The 15,048-nt window shown below is 31.8% G+C and overlaps 1 protein-coding gene and 1 non-coding gene across 2 annotated transcripts in view; both read right to left on the bottom strand.

Moving 5' to 3' along the window:
- Positions 1-9,842: 9,842 nt before the first annotated feature.
- Positions 9,843-9,914, bottom strand: Trnae-uuc (transfer RNA glutamic acid (anticodon UUC)). The gene has a single exon. It is a non-coding gene; the product is annotated as a tRNA-Glu (tRNA).
- Positions 9,915-11,004: 1,090 nt separating this feature from the next.
- The window catches only part of LOC131844959 (diuretic hormone class 2), a 75,356-nt gene continuing 71,312 nt past the window's right edge, over positions 11,005-15,048 (bottom strand). The window contains exon 5 of the mRNA XM_059193954.1: positions 11,005-11,935. Coding sequence (XP_059049937.1) covers positions 11,806-11,935 — 130 coding nt within the window. The 3' untranslated portion in view covers positions 11,005-11,805. The remainder of the gene's footprint in view (positions 11,936-15,048) is intronic.

Here is a 15,048-nt window from a genome sequence, read left to right on the forward strand (position 1 = left end):
AATTTCTAATGGGCCCACTACCATTATTATTGTAATAGTTCCTGATAATTTGCCAATATCAGGCTATCTAGAAACGATTTAGTGTGCTCCCACTACTATTCTGATATCATCAATGATTTTAGTACCTAATGGAGATACCTTTATACAGTACAAGGTCGGTGTATCCACAAACAATCGTAAAAATAAGCAGCGAGTCGTTATTTTTCTGTCTGATAAAGCACCTCATTCGTCTCTGTCTAATTTACGAGAGAATGAAGAGAATCGATATTCTTGAAGTTCACTCTAGTGGCTAATAAATATATAAAATTGAAGTGACCTTTATTTATTAAAGTATCGAATTGTATAAAATAAAATAACCTTTCACAGAGGTAGACTTACTTACTTAAAGTAGGTAGCGTGGTTATTACTGTTTGTATCTTTAAGAATGAACCGTCGAACTTTGTATCTTGCTTTGTGTGCTGTGTCTCAGTTTCGGTCAGCTGGAATCCTATTCAAATCACATAACATTAAATTTCTCTTTTATCTAGCTATATGTAATATTAATTCGATTTTACTTTACAACAGGCTCGGTGGTCTTGCGGTTTAGCACATCACGTTACTTCCGACTGTCACGAGTTCAATTCCTCCCACCGTTACAAGCATCTATACATGGTATTCATGAGTATAATTGTTTGTGTGAGTGTTTTCTATGTATATATTAAAAAAAAAATGTATATATGTAATTATTTCAGTTCTCGAGCACCCAAAACACAAGTTCTGTTTAGATAGGAACCAGAAAGCGTTGTGTGAGTTCTCCTAAGATAGTATATTATTCTTTTTTATTGTTTTATAAAATTATGTAGAAAAGGACTTAATTATATGGGCACTCTCTGACTATTCTTTAAAATTACACCTACAGACTATACCTACTTCTTTCGGCCAACATAGCTGTAAAAGGTAAAACAACTGTATTAAACCTATTATGGTTGTTGACTTGAATAAATAATAGAAATTGTAGAAATGTTTTTCTTCAAAACAAACGAATGAAATGTTATTTAAACTGTGTCATGTCTATGGCTTTGTTGTGTTTATTGTCAACAGATTATTTAAAGGGATGACGAATATTCGAAAATATCGATACTGACATTGATTTATAAGTATCGATGTAGTATGTATACATTTATTATATCAGAAAAATCGTTACTTCCTCTTGTAGGCCAGAGATTTTGTTTTAGTTATTGCAATATTTTAGGTCATTATTAACTGTTAACGTTATTACCACGTTGCTAGCAATGTACCATGTCTGGTAGTGCTCCACGGGGTCTCCCCTGAAACCATCGCGATAAATTACCATTTGTTAAGATGGGCCCCGCCAGCGAAAACTGTTAGCGTAGGCGGGTGCATCATACCATTATTATCCATAAAAAAAACATTGATGTGTCGAAGTTATTCAAAACTTAATGATATATTGAGATACTTGAGATATTTATATAACATTTTCTTGCGGTACATTACATGAAGGTAAGTGATTACCGTCCTCTATGAGCATAGACAATACCAGGGGAATTGTACGTGTGTTGCCAGCATTTTTAAACATCGATGAATATCGATAATCCCTACTTAAAGGTATTTTCTGTCGCACACAGTCCTCGTAGGTAAGGCAATCAGTTTCTTCACTGTCATACACAACAAAGTAATAAATCTTGCGTTTGTTGCTTTCAGTTATTGTTCCCAGTTTCTTTTAGTTTGTCATTAATAAAAATAAATACTATTTATTTTCTTGAAAATATATGACTGGAAAATACTCTGGACATAAAATAGAAAGTCTCTACATAAAGTCTTATTAGACGTTTACGTGACTACGCTTGCACTAAACCACTTTAATTACATTAGAAAATATAAGAAAATCTTATGCTGTAGCTGCTACATTATAAACGGAACCTACCAGTATATTCAATTTGAAAGTTTCTACCATTTAGTTTGGACTGTACTTGACAGATCAGTCAGAGTTATAAACTTTCTAAATAGCTCCTAAAAAATTTTGTTTTTGACATAGCGCTTTTTACACAAACTAACAGTCAATAAGTATTGTTTACATTTGAGTTTTTTTTTTAAATAAATAATGTTAATAATAAAAAAAACGGCCTTGGTGGTATCATATAGCATACCGCCTTACTTCCGCATTTCACGGGTTCGTTTCTTGGATGACACAAACAATTGTATTTGTAAATGTCATTCAGTCAGTTTATATTATATGAATATAGAAATAATTCTATCATTCGTTTAATGCTTATAATTCAAAATCTGCTTTTAATTTGCATCTATATGGCGGATCTAGTCTAGTTGTGATATTGTTATCATTCAATATTTACGAAACGTCGAAAAGAAAATTGTACTTGCTTAAATTAATGAAACAATCAAAGTATTCCGGGAAAAGGTAATTTACTTTCTAATGTCCTGAGATTGAATCTTGTCAGGATTCAAATAGTAGCGATGATAACATGATTTTCCGATTATACAAACACGCTTTTATAAACGAAGATAATGAGGTATCTGAAACGCAGTTTCTTAGGATGGTGATGAATAATTCCATGGATTGATTCATCACTGTACGGGCGCATGGAGAGAAACTTCAAGTAGGCCCTGAGTCTTGTGACAAGGGTGTAGGTCCCTTTCCGATGCATATCAATACTCATCTACACTACTCGTGTTTCTCTCCCAGCCCAGCCCGATCTTGTGTGAATCTTTTGTTACGTGGAAAGTCCATTATAAACACTCGTTCGAGTCAAGACGGATTGGACACTAACTTACTGGCTAAAAAGTCGTAGTGAACCAATCCGGACATGGGATCCAGAGTATTATATCGAGGGTCTGAAGGGCGTGGCGGATATACAACATGAAGGACATCATCATCGTCGTTAACCAGCTTTATAGAACTTACTGCAGATCGAGTCAGACCAAGATCTTATACCAGATCTCCTTTGTATACCCCTTGCTTTCATTTCTACAGAGTATAAATTGACTATATATTCCATTTTATTGTAAATTTATATAAAAAGTTAATGAAATTCTGGAAAGAACGTTGAAACTAAGTTGGTCTGGTACCGTTAAAAAATTATCCTTTAAGTAGATCCATAAATTTCCCGGGAGGCTTTTAGAGCCTACCGGATCCTAGTTCTCGAAGCGTAACAGATAAATATAACGAAAACGAAACGTCTGCAGTAAAATGAGCTTACATTATATAATTCGGGAACGCTTTGTTGATGTAATTTAATCATAGCTATATAAAAATAGGACTAACTCAAGCAGCGGTTTTAAACATATTAAATAGGTGATAGAATTAGTTGCACTTAATATTTTTATGTAAATATGTACAAAATATACAAAGAAAACATTCAAAACAATAAAATATACAAAAAATCGGACAAATGTTTGAATCATCTAAGAATCGAACTCGCAACCTTCATGAGTCATCGCCTAATGAGCTAAACCGCTACTGAGAATGAGTTTATCAATTATGAAATTTTGACATCTTATATCTACAGCGACAATACATTCCATTGTGTGGGCAGTAGGTGTATATCCAATACTATTCAGTAAACTTTAGAAATACGTACGGAGTCCTAGGTTTCCTAGATGTAATTGTACAGAATATATTGACTAGCTCTACGAATAACTGGGCGCCTCACGCTCCAATGGGCTGATTGAAACCTATGTCTGAACAACATGGCTGGCCAGGAATAGAATGTGTCGTCTGTATGCCACTACTCGTCTAATCAATACACATTTATTGTACACTATGTACAAATGATATGAAAATATCTTTTTTCACGTAGGTCTAATTACAGACAATTCTGATAAGTCAAATCCGCTATTAGTTCGTAACGCAGTTTAAAGCCAAAAAGAACTGACAAGAAAATCAGCTACTCATTCCCAAACAAATTGTATACATAGTTATAACAATACATACTAAAGCTTAACTTTAGAGTGAGTTAAACTACTAATTCAAGTTATAAACGTTTATTAGAGCTATGACACGGACGAATACGGGCACTGTGAGTAAGTTTATGTTTATGTATAAGTATATTTGTTTATTAAAATATATACTCATAATTATTAGCTGTGCCAACTTCGAATATGTCATTGTTAGTTAGTATATAGAATTAGAATTTTAATTGGCTTAATTGGATTGGAATTAAACAAATGCTAAATATAACGGGAAACTATAATAAATTTGTGAAAACTAGGATATATTAAAAACAATATGTCACGTGGATAAATGACAAATGTGGACTTGAATACAATAAAAATTATTTATTATTAGATAAAACATAAAAAACGCAAAATAAACATTCGTAATGCTCTGATTTTATTTTTCATTTAATTTTAATATTAATATATTTTATTGTCGCTTTATTCAAATTTATTTTATTACCCGTTGCGAAGTATCTTTGTCTTGTTTGTGAATGACGGTGTAAAAAAGACATCGTAAAAGCAGTATATGGAGATAAAATACCATAGTTTCGGGATCCACAATACAGGTCTGCTGTCGTGTCAAGGGTGTTTTTTAATTCGCATAAGCTCAACATCTTAATAAACTATCCTATATAGAAAGAATACTAAATATTTAACGTTTCTAAAATTTTACTTTGATTAATGAAATCATTCTAGAACGTCTATTTAATCGTTTGCCTAATGTCCATTTATTTTGTCATGTAACACCCTTGATACCGTTCATGAGTTAGTATTTCAGAGGATTAAGATGTCATACCTCTTATCCAGTCATTTCACTTCCTAATGGCACTTATCCGAAATACAGCTTACAAAACAAGCTGCGTGGCGGCAGAAGTAGGTTACTGAGATACTTAAGCAGACGAATATTTAGAGTGTATCTTTGGTATTTAGGACATATTTAGTGGCAGTATACAAATAACATAATATGTAAATACTAAAATCATTGTAAATACGTATTTCTATTTCCAGCCGTGTAAAATAAAATCATATAAAAGTACATCAACTTGTGCCATTTACTCGTATCTTGACACGTTTCCTTTGCTTCCTATACACGTGTCAACTGCTGTCTCTATGTCTCTTTATAGATTTAACATGTACAGTCGTGTAATAAAGTGTTTGCTACATAACATAAAATGTTATCACAATCTTTAACTCTCCCGAAGATCTCGAGGCGTACTTCTTGGCGCTCCATGGATTCACCGAGCTGGTACCGGGTCTATCGTGTATCAGAGAGGGAAACTCCGAACAATTCTCGGGGATTTGTGACCCGGGTTTAAGGGACCAGTTTGCCGTACCAGTTGGACGTACTTCAACACTCACCTACACCGATCGTGTATCTCTCCCTACCCAGTCAAATCTAATAGCTAATAACCTGCCAGTACAGTTTTAAATAGAAGTTCTAGTATAGAACTCCTGCAGTTGTAGGACAGGCCAAGGCCTTCTTTTAGAAGTTTATACAGATATTTCTTTGGATTACCTCTCGCACGCGCTACTTTGACCGCATATATATACATATATATATATATATATATATATATATATATATATATATATGCGTTCAAAGTAGCGCGTATGAGTTACCAACAACGTTACCGTTTTCGGTAATTCGTTTATTAGTTAGTAAAAATTATATGTTTTTATAGCATGGTTTTTAGACATATTTCTTTAACAGTGAACACTACCAGTACTACACCTTCAGTTCTTTTCGAATATAGGAATACTTTCCTAATCTGACCGAAATTGTCCATTTGTGTTTCTCCGATGATGAAAACACCAAATCAATTAACATTAGAAACTAAAATAATCCGAGTAGGCTCGCCCCACCGAATAGGAGGTGGGTATTTCATGTGTTGCGATCACCACGACGTTGATACTTGATAATGGGAATATTATTATTACTTGTAATTGAGAAACTATTTCGTCCAGTGAAAACTAATCTAGTTCGTTATTTGAAATTCGCATTCAAATACATGTATTGCAATAGTATTATTGATAATTTTGGTAACAGTATTGATATATAATATATTTTGTATCTCAGTGATGTTTTCGTATAATAAACTCGTATTATTGCAATTAAATGACAGGTATTTAAATATTGTGCATGACTGTACAATGTACATATTCTTGTATAGTAAATAAGGGCTGTATTTACTTACTACGATTACTACGTTTTCTTTCGGGTAATCCCTACTCCCGCTACGTTTGTTATGTGTTTTATTTATATTTATTTTATTTATAAGTGTGTTTGCAGAACATAACCAATTACTGAGTGAAAATAGACAGAGAATTTAAACTAGAAATTTCCCAGGCGATTTTTTAACGATGCTGACTGCGCTTAATTAGTACTATATGTACTTTCGGTTACTGAGTTACACGTTCTAGGAACCACCGGCCTGACGATAAGTCCAAATGTATAATGTGAGAAAAAATTGTCGAACCTCTACTGAGCCTTTGAAATCTAAATTGTAGCAATTACGTATGTACCGTTGTACCGTTTCACAGTTGAAATTGCAAACTGCATTGCTTAGACTAGAAACATTTGCATCTCTCAATTATAATATAGTTAATAGAAAATAACAAACCAGTCTATTATAATCGAGTACAATTTACATTATAAATTAAGTTAATTTGCTTTAGGAACAAAAAAAAAGTGTTTTTTAATATGTCAAAAGCAAAGATATTTAAAATTAATGAGAAGAAAAAAGTATTCAAGAGAAGATATAAGTAATAAGTAATCGTAAACTTTATTGATACTAAAAACAATCATCGAATAATGACGAATATGTTTTGTAATCCGCTTAAACACAAAGGTCGTCCCTTCATCAGTTGAAAGTAGAGTTCGAGGAATATTTAATGCTTACATACAAATACAAAATCACAATTGATTATAAACGAGGTATTATAAACCAGTAAGGTGTTTCTAAGGATCATTCTAGGAACTCGGCCTTTTCAATAATTGTTGGTGGTAGCTTTTAGAATTAAAACGCTGTTTAGTTTTTAATAGACCGTTATTTTGGAATTAATTTTAGTATACGTATTAATTAAATAATTAAGAGAGTGTAGGGCACAAAACTAACCAATATATGTAACCCATTCTAACAATAATATATTTCATACTAATAATATCCCTTTTGTCCTTTGATGTCCCCACTCTGTTCGTGTTGGGCATGGTGGGATATAATGAATTACGAGTATGAAGGAATTGACTATTGTCTCATACACATTTAAAGTGTTTCGAGGTCAAATCAACAATTCTTTGGTGCTTAGTTTACTAAGATTTAGGAACCCGGATAATTATCTGAGGCAGCGACTAGGCCCCAGATGTTAGCGGTACCTCGCGTCAGAAGTAACGTGCTAAACAAAGCACCGCTGACACTGGTACTGGCCACTCTCTATCAAATAGCAGAACGAATGGATTTGTTTGTGTGTAGTCAGGGTGAATTCACAAAAACAACATCTTTCTTGTCTATTTAAGCCACCGAGCAGCAGTGAAATTACAAGTTACAGAATCATGAAGTCCTCAGTTAGTTGTGAACGACTGTCTGAAGACTAGGGATTTTTTTAATATGTCAGGCTACTACTTAAACGCTATGTATATGTAATATTATGTTATCTGTGGTAGTACTATTGAAACAGTCTAAAAAAATAAGTTTCTTGCTAGTTCTTCTCAATTGAAGTAGCTAGCCTTACTGACTGGTAGAGGTAATGATTGGTAGAGATCCTGGCAGAAATAAAATATGACGTGCATAAGAAGCCAAAAGATGAATGAAGAAATGAAAAAAAGATGCAAAGGTGTGTCATATGACAACGTACTATGGTGCAGTTACCATTTACCTTCAGGCTTCAGCGCTGTTCCAATATAAGAAAAATAGATAATGTTGTGTGAATTGTGAACCTATCTATACTAACAATATAGAAGGGTAAAGTTTGTGAGGTTGTAGGGGGTAAGAGCTGGATGTCATATTTAAAAAAACAGTGTCATAGGCAATATAATATCACGCTACTACCATTAGTTGTAGAGCTGCAAGGAAAAACAGGACAACTGTAACGCGAAGTTCCGCGAAATAGCTACATTATTTATTAGTCTATAATATCCGACCACACCACTGCCACTGCTTTACACCACTCTCCTGATCAACCTACTTGCTCAATTTGCAAACATGGCCAATGTAAATAGGGCATAGCGCCACACCTGTAAAACAAACTTGCTCTAGGTGTCCCCGTCTCAGTCCTCGGTGCAATATTGATCGGGGTCGACGACCGCGCACACTACCGTTTAACATATAAATAGCAAAGTTATGAATATATGATAAGTAATAGGAATCTGACATCATCGTGATATGTAATTTGATTAGTTTCGTTTCATATGCATATATAATCGTTTAAGTACATTTTCAAGTACCTATACTGAAGTTTTGCGATACGATAATCACTTGCCTATCGTACACCACTCAGCTATTGTCGATTTTTAATACTTTAACAATGATATCTTTGTTTCCTTGGCCGCCACTGATGTCATATTCAATATAATGCTATTATAATATAATATTCCCTTATCTGTACTACTACTCAATACTTGTCTCTGTTGAGCCTAGGTAGAGAAATCTGAAAAAAAGGGCAGTCACAATAGATCTCCGCAGGTGGCAGTGCTACAGGTCTAAAATATCGTGTAAAAGCCCAAAACTCTTTATTAAAAAAAGTACTATTTGCTAAAAATCGCTGCCTAACGTTAGTCTATAGAAAATTTCACAGTCTTATGGATGTGTTTTTTGGAAATGATGAATTGGTTTTTCCAAAAAATCATTCCGTTTAAGATATATATTAAAGTAGTGTGAATATTTGTATAATTATGGTATTTAGTATATAATAAGTAATTAAAACAAAAAAAAAACCTTAGCAATACACGTACAGGATCATAATAATGAAATATAGACCGAAAAGATGTCACCACAAAGAAAGCGACAAATTTTAAATAATAAAAAAAATTTGACATATTTTACATAGCCTAAAAGGCATCAGCAACCAACATTTCAAAATCTAACTAATGATTAAACTGTGAGTTGATTAATCAGTTAGGATAAATGTTTTTATGTAAATGTAGATAATGAAGTTGTTAGTAAAAACTGCCTAGTAATCGGAGTCTCAATATGTCGTGTGGGTACCTCGATGGCAATCAACAATTACAAATTGTTCCCTACCTAACTTATCGCTTATATAAATTCATATTTCATTTCATAACCGCTATGAAACTAAATAAAAGAAAAAGCAGTTTACATAAAATAGCAGAAATTAAAATTAAAAAACAAGAGCGAAAATAACTGTAGTAATAATTGTCTAATACAGTAATCTAATACTTACATTATATATGAAATAAAAAATGTTTATAACATTTTTGTATGCAGTAAGTATAGAAACAAGCAATTAATTTTATTACTTCGTAGAATCAGGTAAAGGTGTCAGTGTCATTAGATACTATAAGTATTTCTCTAGTACCACTCCCAGTCCCTTTGTGTAGACTGAAATAGTATAACACGGTACTAATAATAGTACAGGTTCGGCCATGTCGAAAAATCTAAAGGCAACCATGTGAACAAACACAAGCATCGTTAAACATAGGCACCATACTGTCCATTTTATATTGGACTCCCCCTCCTCTTAGATCAAGGGCACATAATGGACAACCGATTAGTTTTGGAGGTCTAAATTATACTGGATGTAAAGATACTACATTTGTCGTGTCACCTTCTTTTGTTTAGGGTAATATACTTTTATAGTTGGCAGACCTTATTAATTTGTACAAAGAGCAAGTATAAATAAAAATAACGATGACGAAATGCAAAAAACTTGGTTTCCCGTACCGGGAATCGAACCCGAGCCTCCTGGGTGAAAGCCAGGTATCCTAGCCACTAGACCATACGGGATGCTATGAAATAAGTGAAATTATTGTATACATTGTGAATTCACGACGGAACGAAAATAATTTTACAATTTATTTAAAGTATGACTAATTATTTATTTATAATTGAAATAAAAATTCTGTAATTTCATTAAAAATTACACAGATCTTGTATTGAGATGATATTGTTATTAGTTATTGGCAAGAATATAAAATGTTAATTATTTTTATTATTACGTCGATGTGATATCAATAATATAAGTATTATAATCATACTATTTATGACATACTAAGGTAATTTACAATTAAAATCCAAAGTATTTATTTAAGAAAATGACTACCTCGGGTGTTTAATTTGATGTAAGTACCGTCATCTAGTGAACGTTATATTAAGTGCGTTGACTTTTTGCAAAGTCTCTTGTAGTTTATTGATTGTATAATAGATGTCGCTGGTAACAAGTGTTCTGTTTTATTTTTGATTCTGTTGGTTTGAATGTTATTGTTCCAATAAGTGTTGTGTAGTGTGTAGTTCCTAGTATGTGACATAGATGGCGCTGTAACATATTTATTAAAAGCAACTTTTTATACTTATTTGATGTAGAGCACAAGACGTTTAGTTTACAAGATGTTTAGTAGTATGAGAGATAGTAGATGTAGGTTTAGAATTTACTAATTCATTAATCATTTGCATTCTTATAATAGTTGGAAATATGCACAGTCAAATACAAACAAACCTCATGTGTATAATTATTTGTATTGTGAGGAAATCGAACCCTAAGCTCTCTGAAGGTAAGCAAATACTTTGGGTCCCACCTCCGAGTCCGAGCGAGTGGGGAGTTGGTAGTAAGGACTATTTAGCATTTTTTTATTATCCAGTACATCTGTAGCCTAGAAAGTGGAGAACAAGTTATGTCTCAGATTTCAATACACATTGGTGAATGATTACTAACCATTTTCAATATCAAGATGGCATCCATGCGGTTTTATAAAAGGTAAGGTATTTTGAAAGTAAATAAACCCAGAAGAATATGAATATCTCTTTATTTTTTAACAATAAACTCTAGACAGGAGGTATCTTTCACATATTTTACTATAAACTAGATAAATTTGCCACATACATTCATAGAAATATTAACACACTGTTATAGACATTTATTTATGAACGGAAAGCTGATCGTTAAGTAATTTTTAATTCACCTATTAAGCGTTTGAAACCTAGAAGTTTTCAATCGAAAATTTTAAATATTCATCGTGTATTTAAACTTTAATACTGTTATCGAAATACTGCCACTATTTAAGAAGAATTTAATTATATCTATCAATAAGCGTAGTATCTTAAGGAATACATATCTCATGGTGACAATGGGTTTGATGGTAATGTATTAAGTTACAGGTACTTATAATGTAATATTAAAATCAGTCAATAGTATTAACGTAACTATATATGAGATCTATTAAAATAATTAAGACCAATCGATGAGCGCCTTGTAATTTCACTAAATAATATATTATTATAGAAAAATAACATTTGATATAATATATTTGAAAGATATTTATAACCCGTACTATATGATGTTTATATATAATTTTTTAAATTTTAATAGCTTTATTGAACTAGGGTAACTTAGGTCTTATTTCATTTAACTCAAATGAAAAATATAGACATTCTATGTATAATGTAGCTATGGTCTACAGAATATGCTTCTTGAGTATAACATGATGGAATATGCGAAAAAATTGACCAACTCCTCTTAGAAGCATCAAAAACAAGGCCTTTGTCAATTAATTAAGAGACCATATTGCTTGTGGTACAGATGTAATGATATTAGCCAGCCAGAATGATGGAAGAGGCATTCTTTGCTATTTAAGCCGATTTATAGAATGATTAAAGGATGCCTCTAATGAAATTGTGATGTTTAATGCGCATCCCGTCGCCTCCTGCCGGGTCCGCCAGCGTAGTTGGCCGCAGCCAAACCCATCAGATGCTTGGCTTGGAGTGCACCGGAGTAGCCGCGGCTGAGACCAAGATCAAGGGCTCGCTTCTCACTGTGGAATAGATAAATTTCTATTATATGTTATGTACTATTATTCACTATTTTTTATGTACAAATTGCACAGTTATTTTGTGTATTAAGTTTGGGAAATGGGTGTCGAGGTACTAGTACACTATACTACTCACAATATATAATTCTGTTATTATACCTATCTTTATACATTAAACATTTACAGTTACTATACATATATTCTTCAGCGTTTGTTTATTAATATACGAGTACTGAATTACCTATGTATCTATAATTTCTTTTCGATCAATAATATCATAACAATTTGAAAATATTATAGTATATTTTTATAGTTTTAGAATGTGTATCAACTACAAGGTTTGTTTAGTCTGAGACTAAGGTTACCGAGGATGACTTTAAACTGTCACACCTATTTTGGTGGTTGTTAATGCAACTTTATACATATTTTTGTAAAGGTATATATCTATAGATATAAATTATTTGAATTATGTTTTATATATATCAGCCACTAAGCAGATTGTTTTATACGCTGTTTCGATTAAAGGCAGTGAAAATAAAGTTATATATAAGAAATGAGATAAATTGCAATTTAGAAGCAAATATTTCTAAAAAAAATAAATTGTAGGTAATTGGCAATATCTTAGCAAGTGCTTAGTATTCAATAAACGAGTATAATGATTACACATTGTCATTAACAAAGTGCTACGGCTAAATTAGTAATTAGAAGCAAGTAAGCATTGTAACATAAAACTTAGTAAATATTGTTATTTTTGAAACCTTGCGTTTCGTTTTAGGAGAAGCTTACTTGTTAACCGACGATTTCGTTTGCACAAACATTTCATCCCTATTTCACTTCCTTCTAGATTATATTTTGAGATAATAGATAGTTTATATTCGTCCTCGCGATCGAATCTATATGTCATATGTTACTAACAAATATACAGTCATTCAAAGGTGAACACACGAAATGACGAGAACTTCCGAAAAATACTAAGTAATATATAATAACTTTTAAGGTTTGAATACGATTGTACACCATATTTATATATTTTATACGATTTTATAGAATATACTATTATAAAAAATTATCGCTGTCGTGGCATTATCAAATGTTAATTAGCGTTTCTATATCTGTACCTACTTAGATATTATTTTGTACGAATTTATAAATATCTCATTTTCAAGAATACATTCATCACTTATTTTAAATAGTTTGATTTTTCCTAATTTCGTTTCGATAAAAATCACCCCGCTATATTTGTTAGTATATACTTATTTTTTATTAGCTTTTGCTTTCACTATCTGTGTGGGAAAGAATTATTAGAAAAAAGATAAGTAATATAATTATATTACTTATCTATCTTATATAGTATAATTCTTTCCCTATCGGGTATGAAAACAATAACTTATTGCGTATCTTCTTAAGTTACTACAGCACTGCAACTTTAAGTGGATTTTTGTCATAGCCTCAAGTTTAACTCGGGTGCTTTAATCGTCTACGATATTATAGTAGATATATATTTTTTTTAAATAAAATAATATCCGTGTTAATTGCTTATAATTAAGCTACATATAAACTTCAAATTTTGTTTTAAAGACGAAAAATGTATTTTTCGTGTTTAAGCGAAAAAAAAATTCTCTTTAATATAATAATGTTACGTTATCACACAAGAGTAGCAAATAGCGATAAAAATATTTGCGTTGGTGGTCGCGGGTAAAGCATTCGGACAATTTAGCGACCCCGTCGAGTTGTACCCGGATTTTTTATGTAAATACTAAAATCCTCATAATACTATTGTAGCGAGCACATCTCGAAAGAATCTCAGCAGTTGATCGTTTCTCATCCAGTATAATAAAACATAGTGCTAAATATATATCATAACCGTCACTATAGTTGGTATTGACAAACTTTGGAAAAAAAAGATTCTAATTTTTTTTCTATGTAGACAGATTTAGATTATTTGTCGTGTGATCGTATGCAAATTTTATTAAGATTTTATAGTTTTTGAGTTATCCTCAATATTACGATTAATTATTGATTTTCGTGGTCTATACAAGTATAATTATAAATATTCTGGTCGTCTATATAATTCACGAAAGCGTGATGATGATGGTGATGCGCGATACCCTGGATGATATTTAGATAGTACAAAAACCACGATTTCCACAATCCAACATTTGGGGGCCAACACTTGTTTGCTGTTCTATTATAGTTTCATAAATTTGAAGAAAACGAGAGAAATACATTTATTTTTAGAAGTATTTTAGGTTAAATGTAACTCGTATACAATATATTTATAAATATGATATTCAACCTCGCTGAAATAAATTACATTTAATAGAGTCTTGTTAAAATTGAGCGGGGGAGAAATAACTTTATGTTGTGTGTTGAGCCCTTGGGAATGATATGTACTGCATAATATAGTATTGAATAATTATGTAAATGTAATCGAGGATCACTACTTTGTTAATTAAATAAGGGCCTATACAGGTTGATATATATTTAAAAATCTGTCATGCAGCTTAAAAGTTAGGATGAACAAGTGCAACTGCGTTAAACATTTTCTATTAAATAAAAGTGCATGAGTGTACGTATTTAGATTTCTATGCATCAGTAAATATAGAACATAACAGTGAATATAGAATCCTCTTAATTTCTTCTTACCAGGTGCTCATACTTTTGAACGTAGTATAAAGCTAATGTCACTCTGAAATAATGTATACGTACCTATATTTTAAAGAATGAAAGAATTTGCCAAATCAGTGCGTTGATTCCAGAGTTTACTTTAATTATAACAAAATGCACTCTGTTTTTATATATTTTGTATATATAATTGATTTTGTCTATTTTTATGCCTATCTAGCTAACATGAATACATTTTTAGCGAGATAATAAAATTTTTACGACTGAGGCGATTTTTATTCATAAATATAAAATAGAATTTCAATTATTGTTAGGCAAACAGAAGAACTACGGGTCTGTGACGTTGTTTCCACCTAATTATTTAATTTGCTTCAAAATTTATTTTCAAATGTTGAATGAGTAATTGTAATATTCCTAATGTTTTTACCTATTGTTCGAATAATACGAAAGTTACGAATATTCCAATTGCTTTTTGAAAATTAGAGAATATT

The sequence above is a fragment of the Achroia grisella genome, unplaced genomic scaffold, assembly GCF_030625045.1.
Source record: "Achroia grisella isolate CSIRO2021 unplaced genomic scaffold, CSIRO_AGI_Agris_v1 utg445, whole genome shotgun sequence".
Lineage (NCBI taxonomy): Eukaryota > Metazoa > Arthropoda > Insecta > Lepidoptera > Pyralidae > Achroia > Achroia grisella.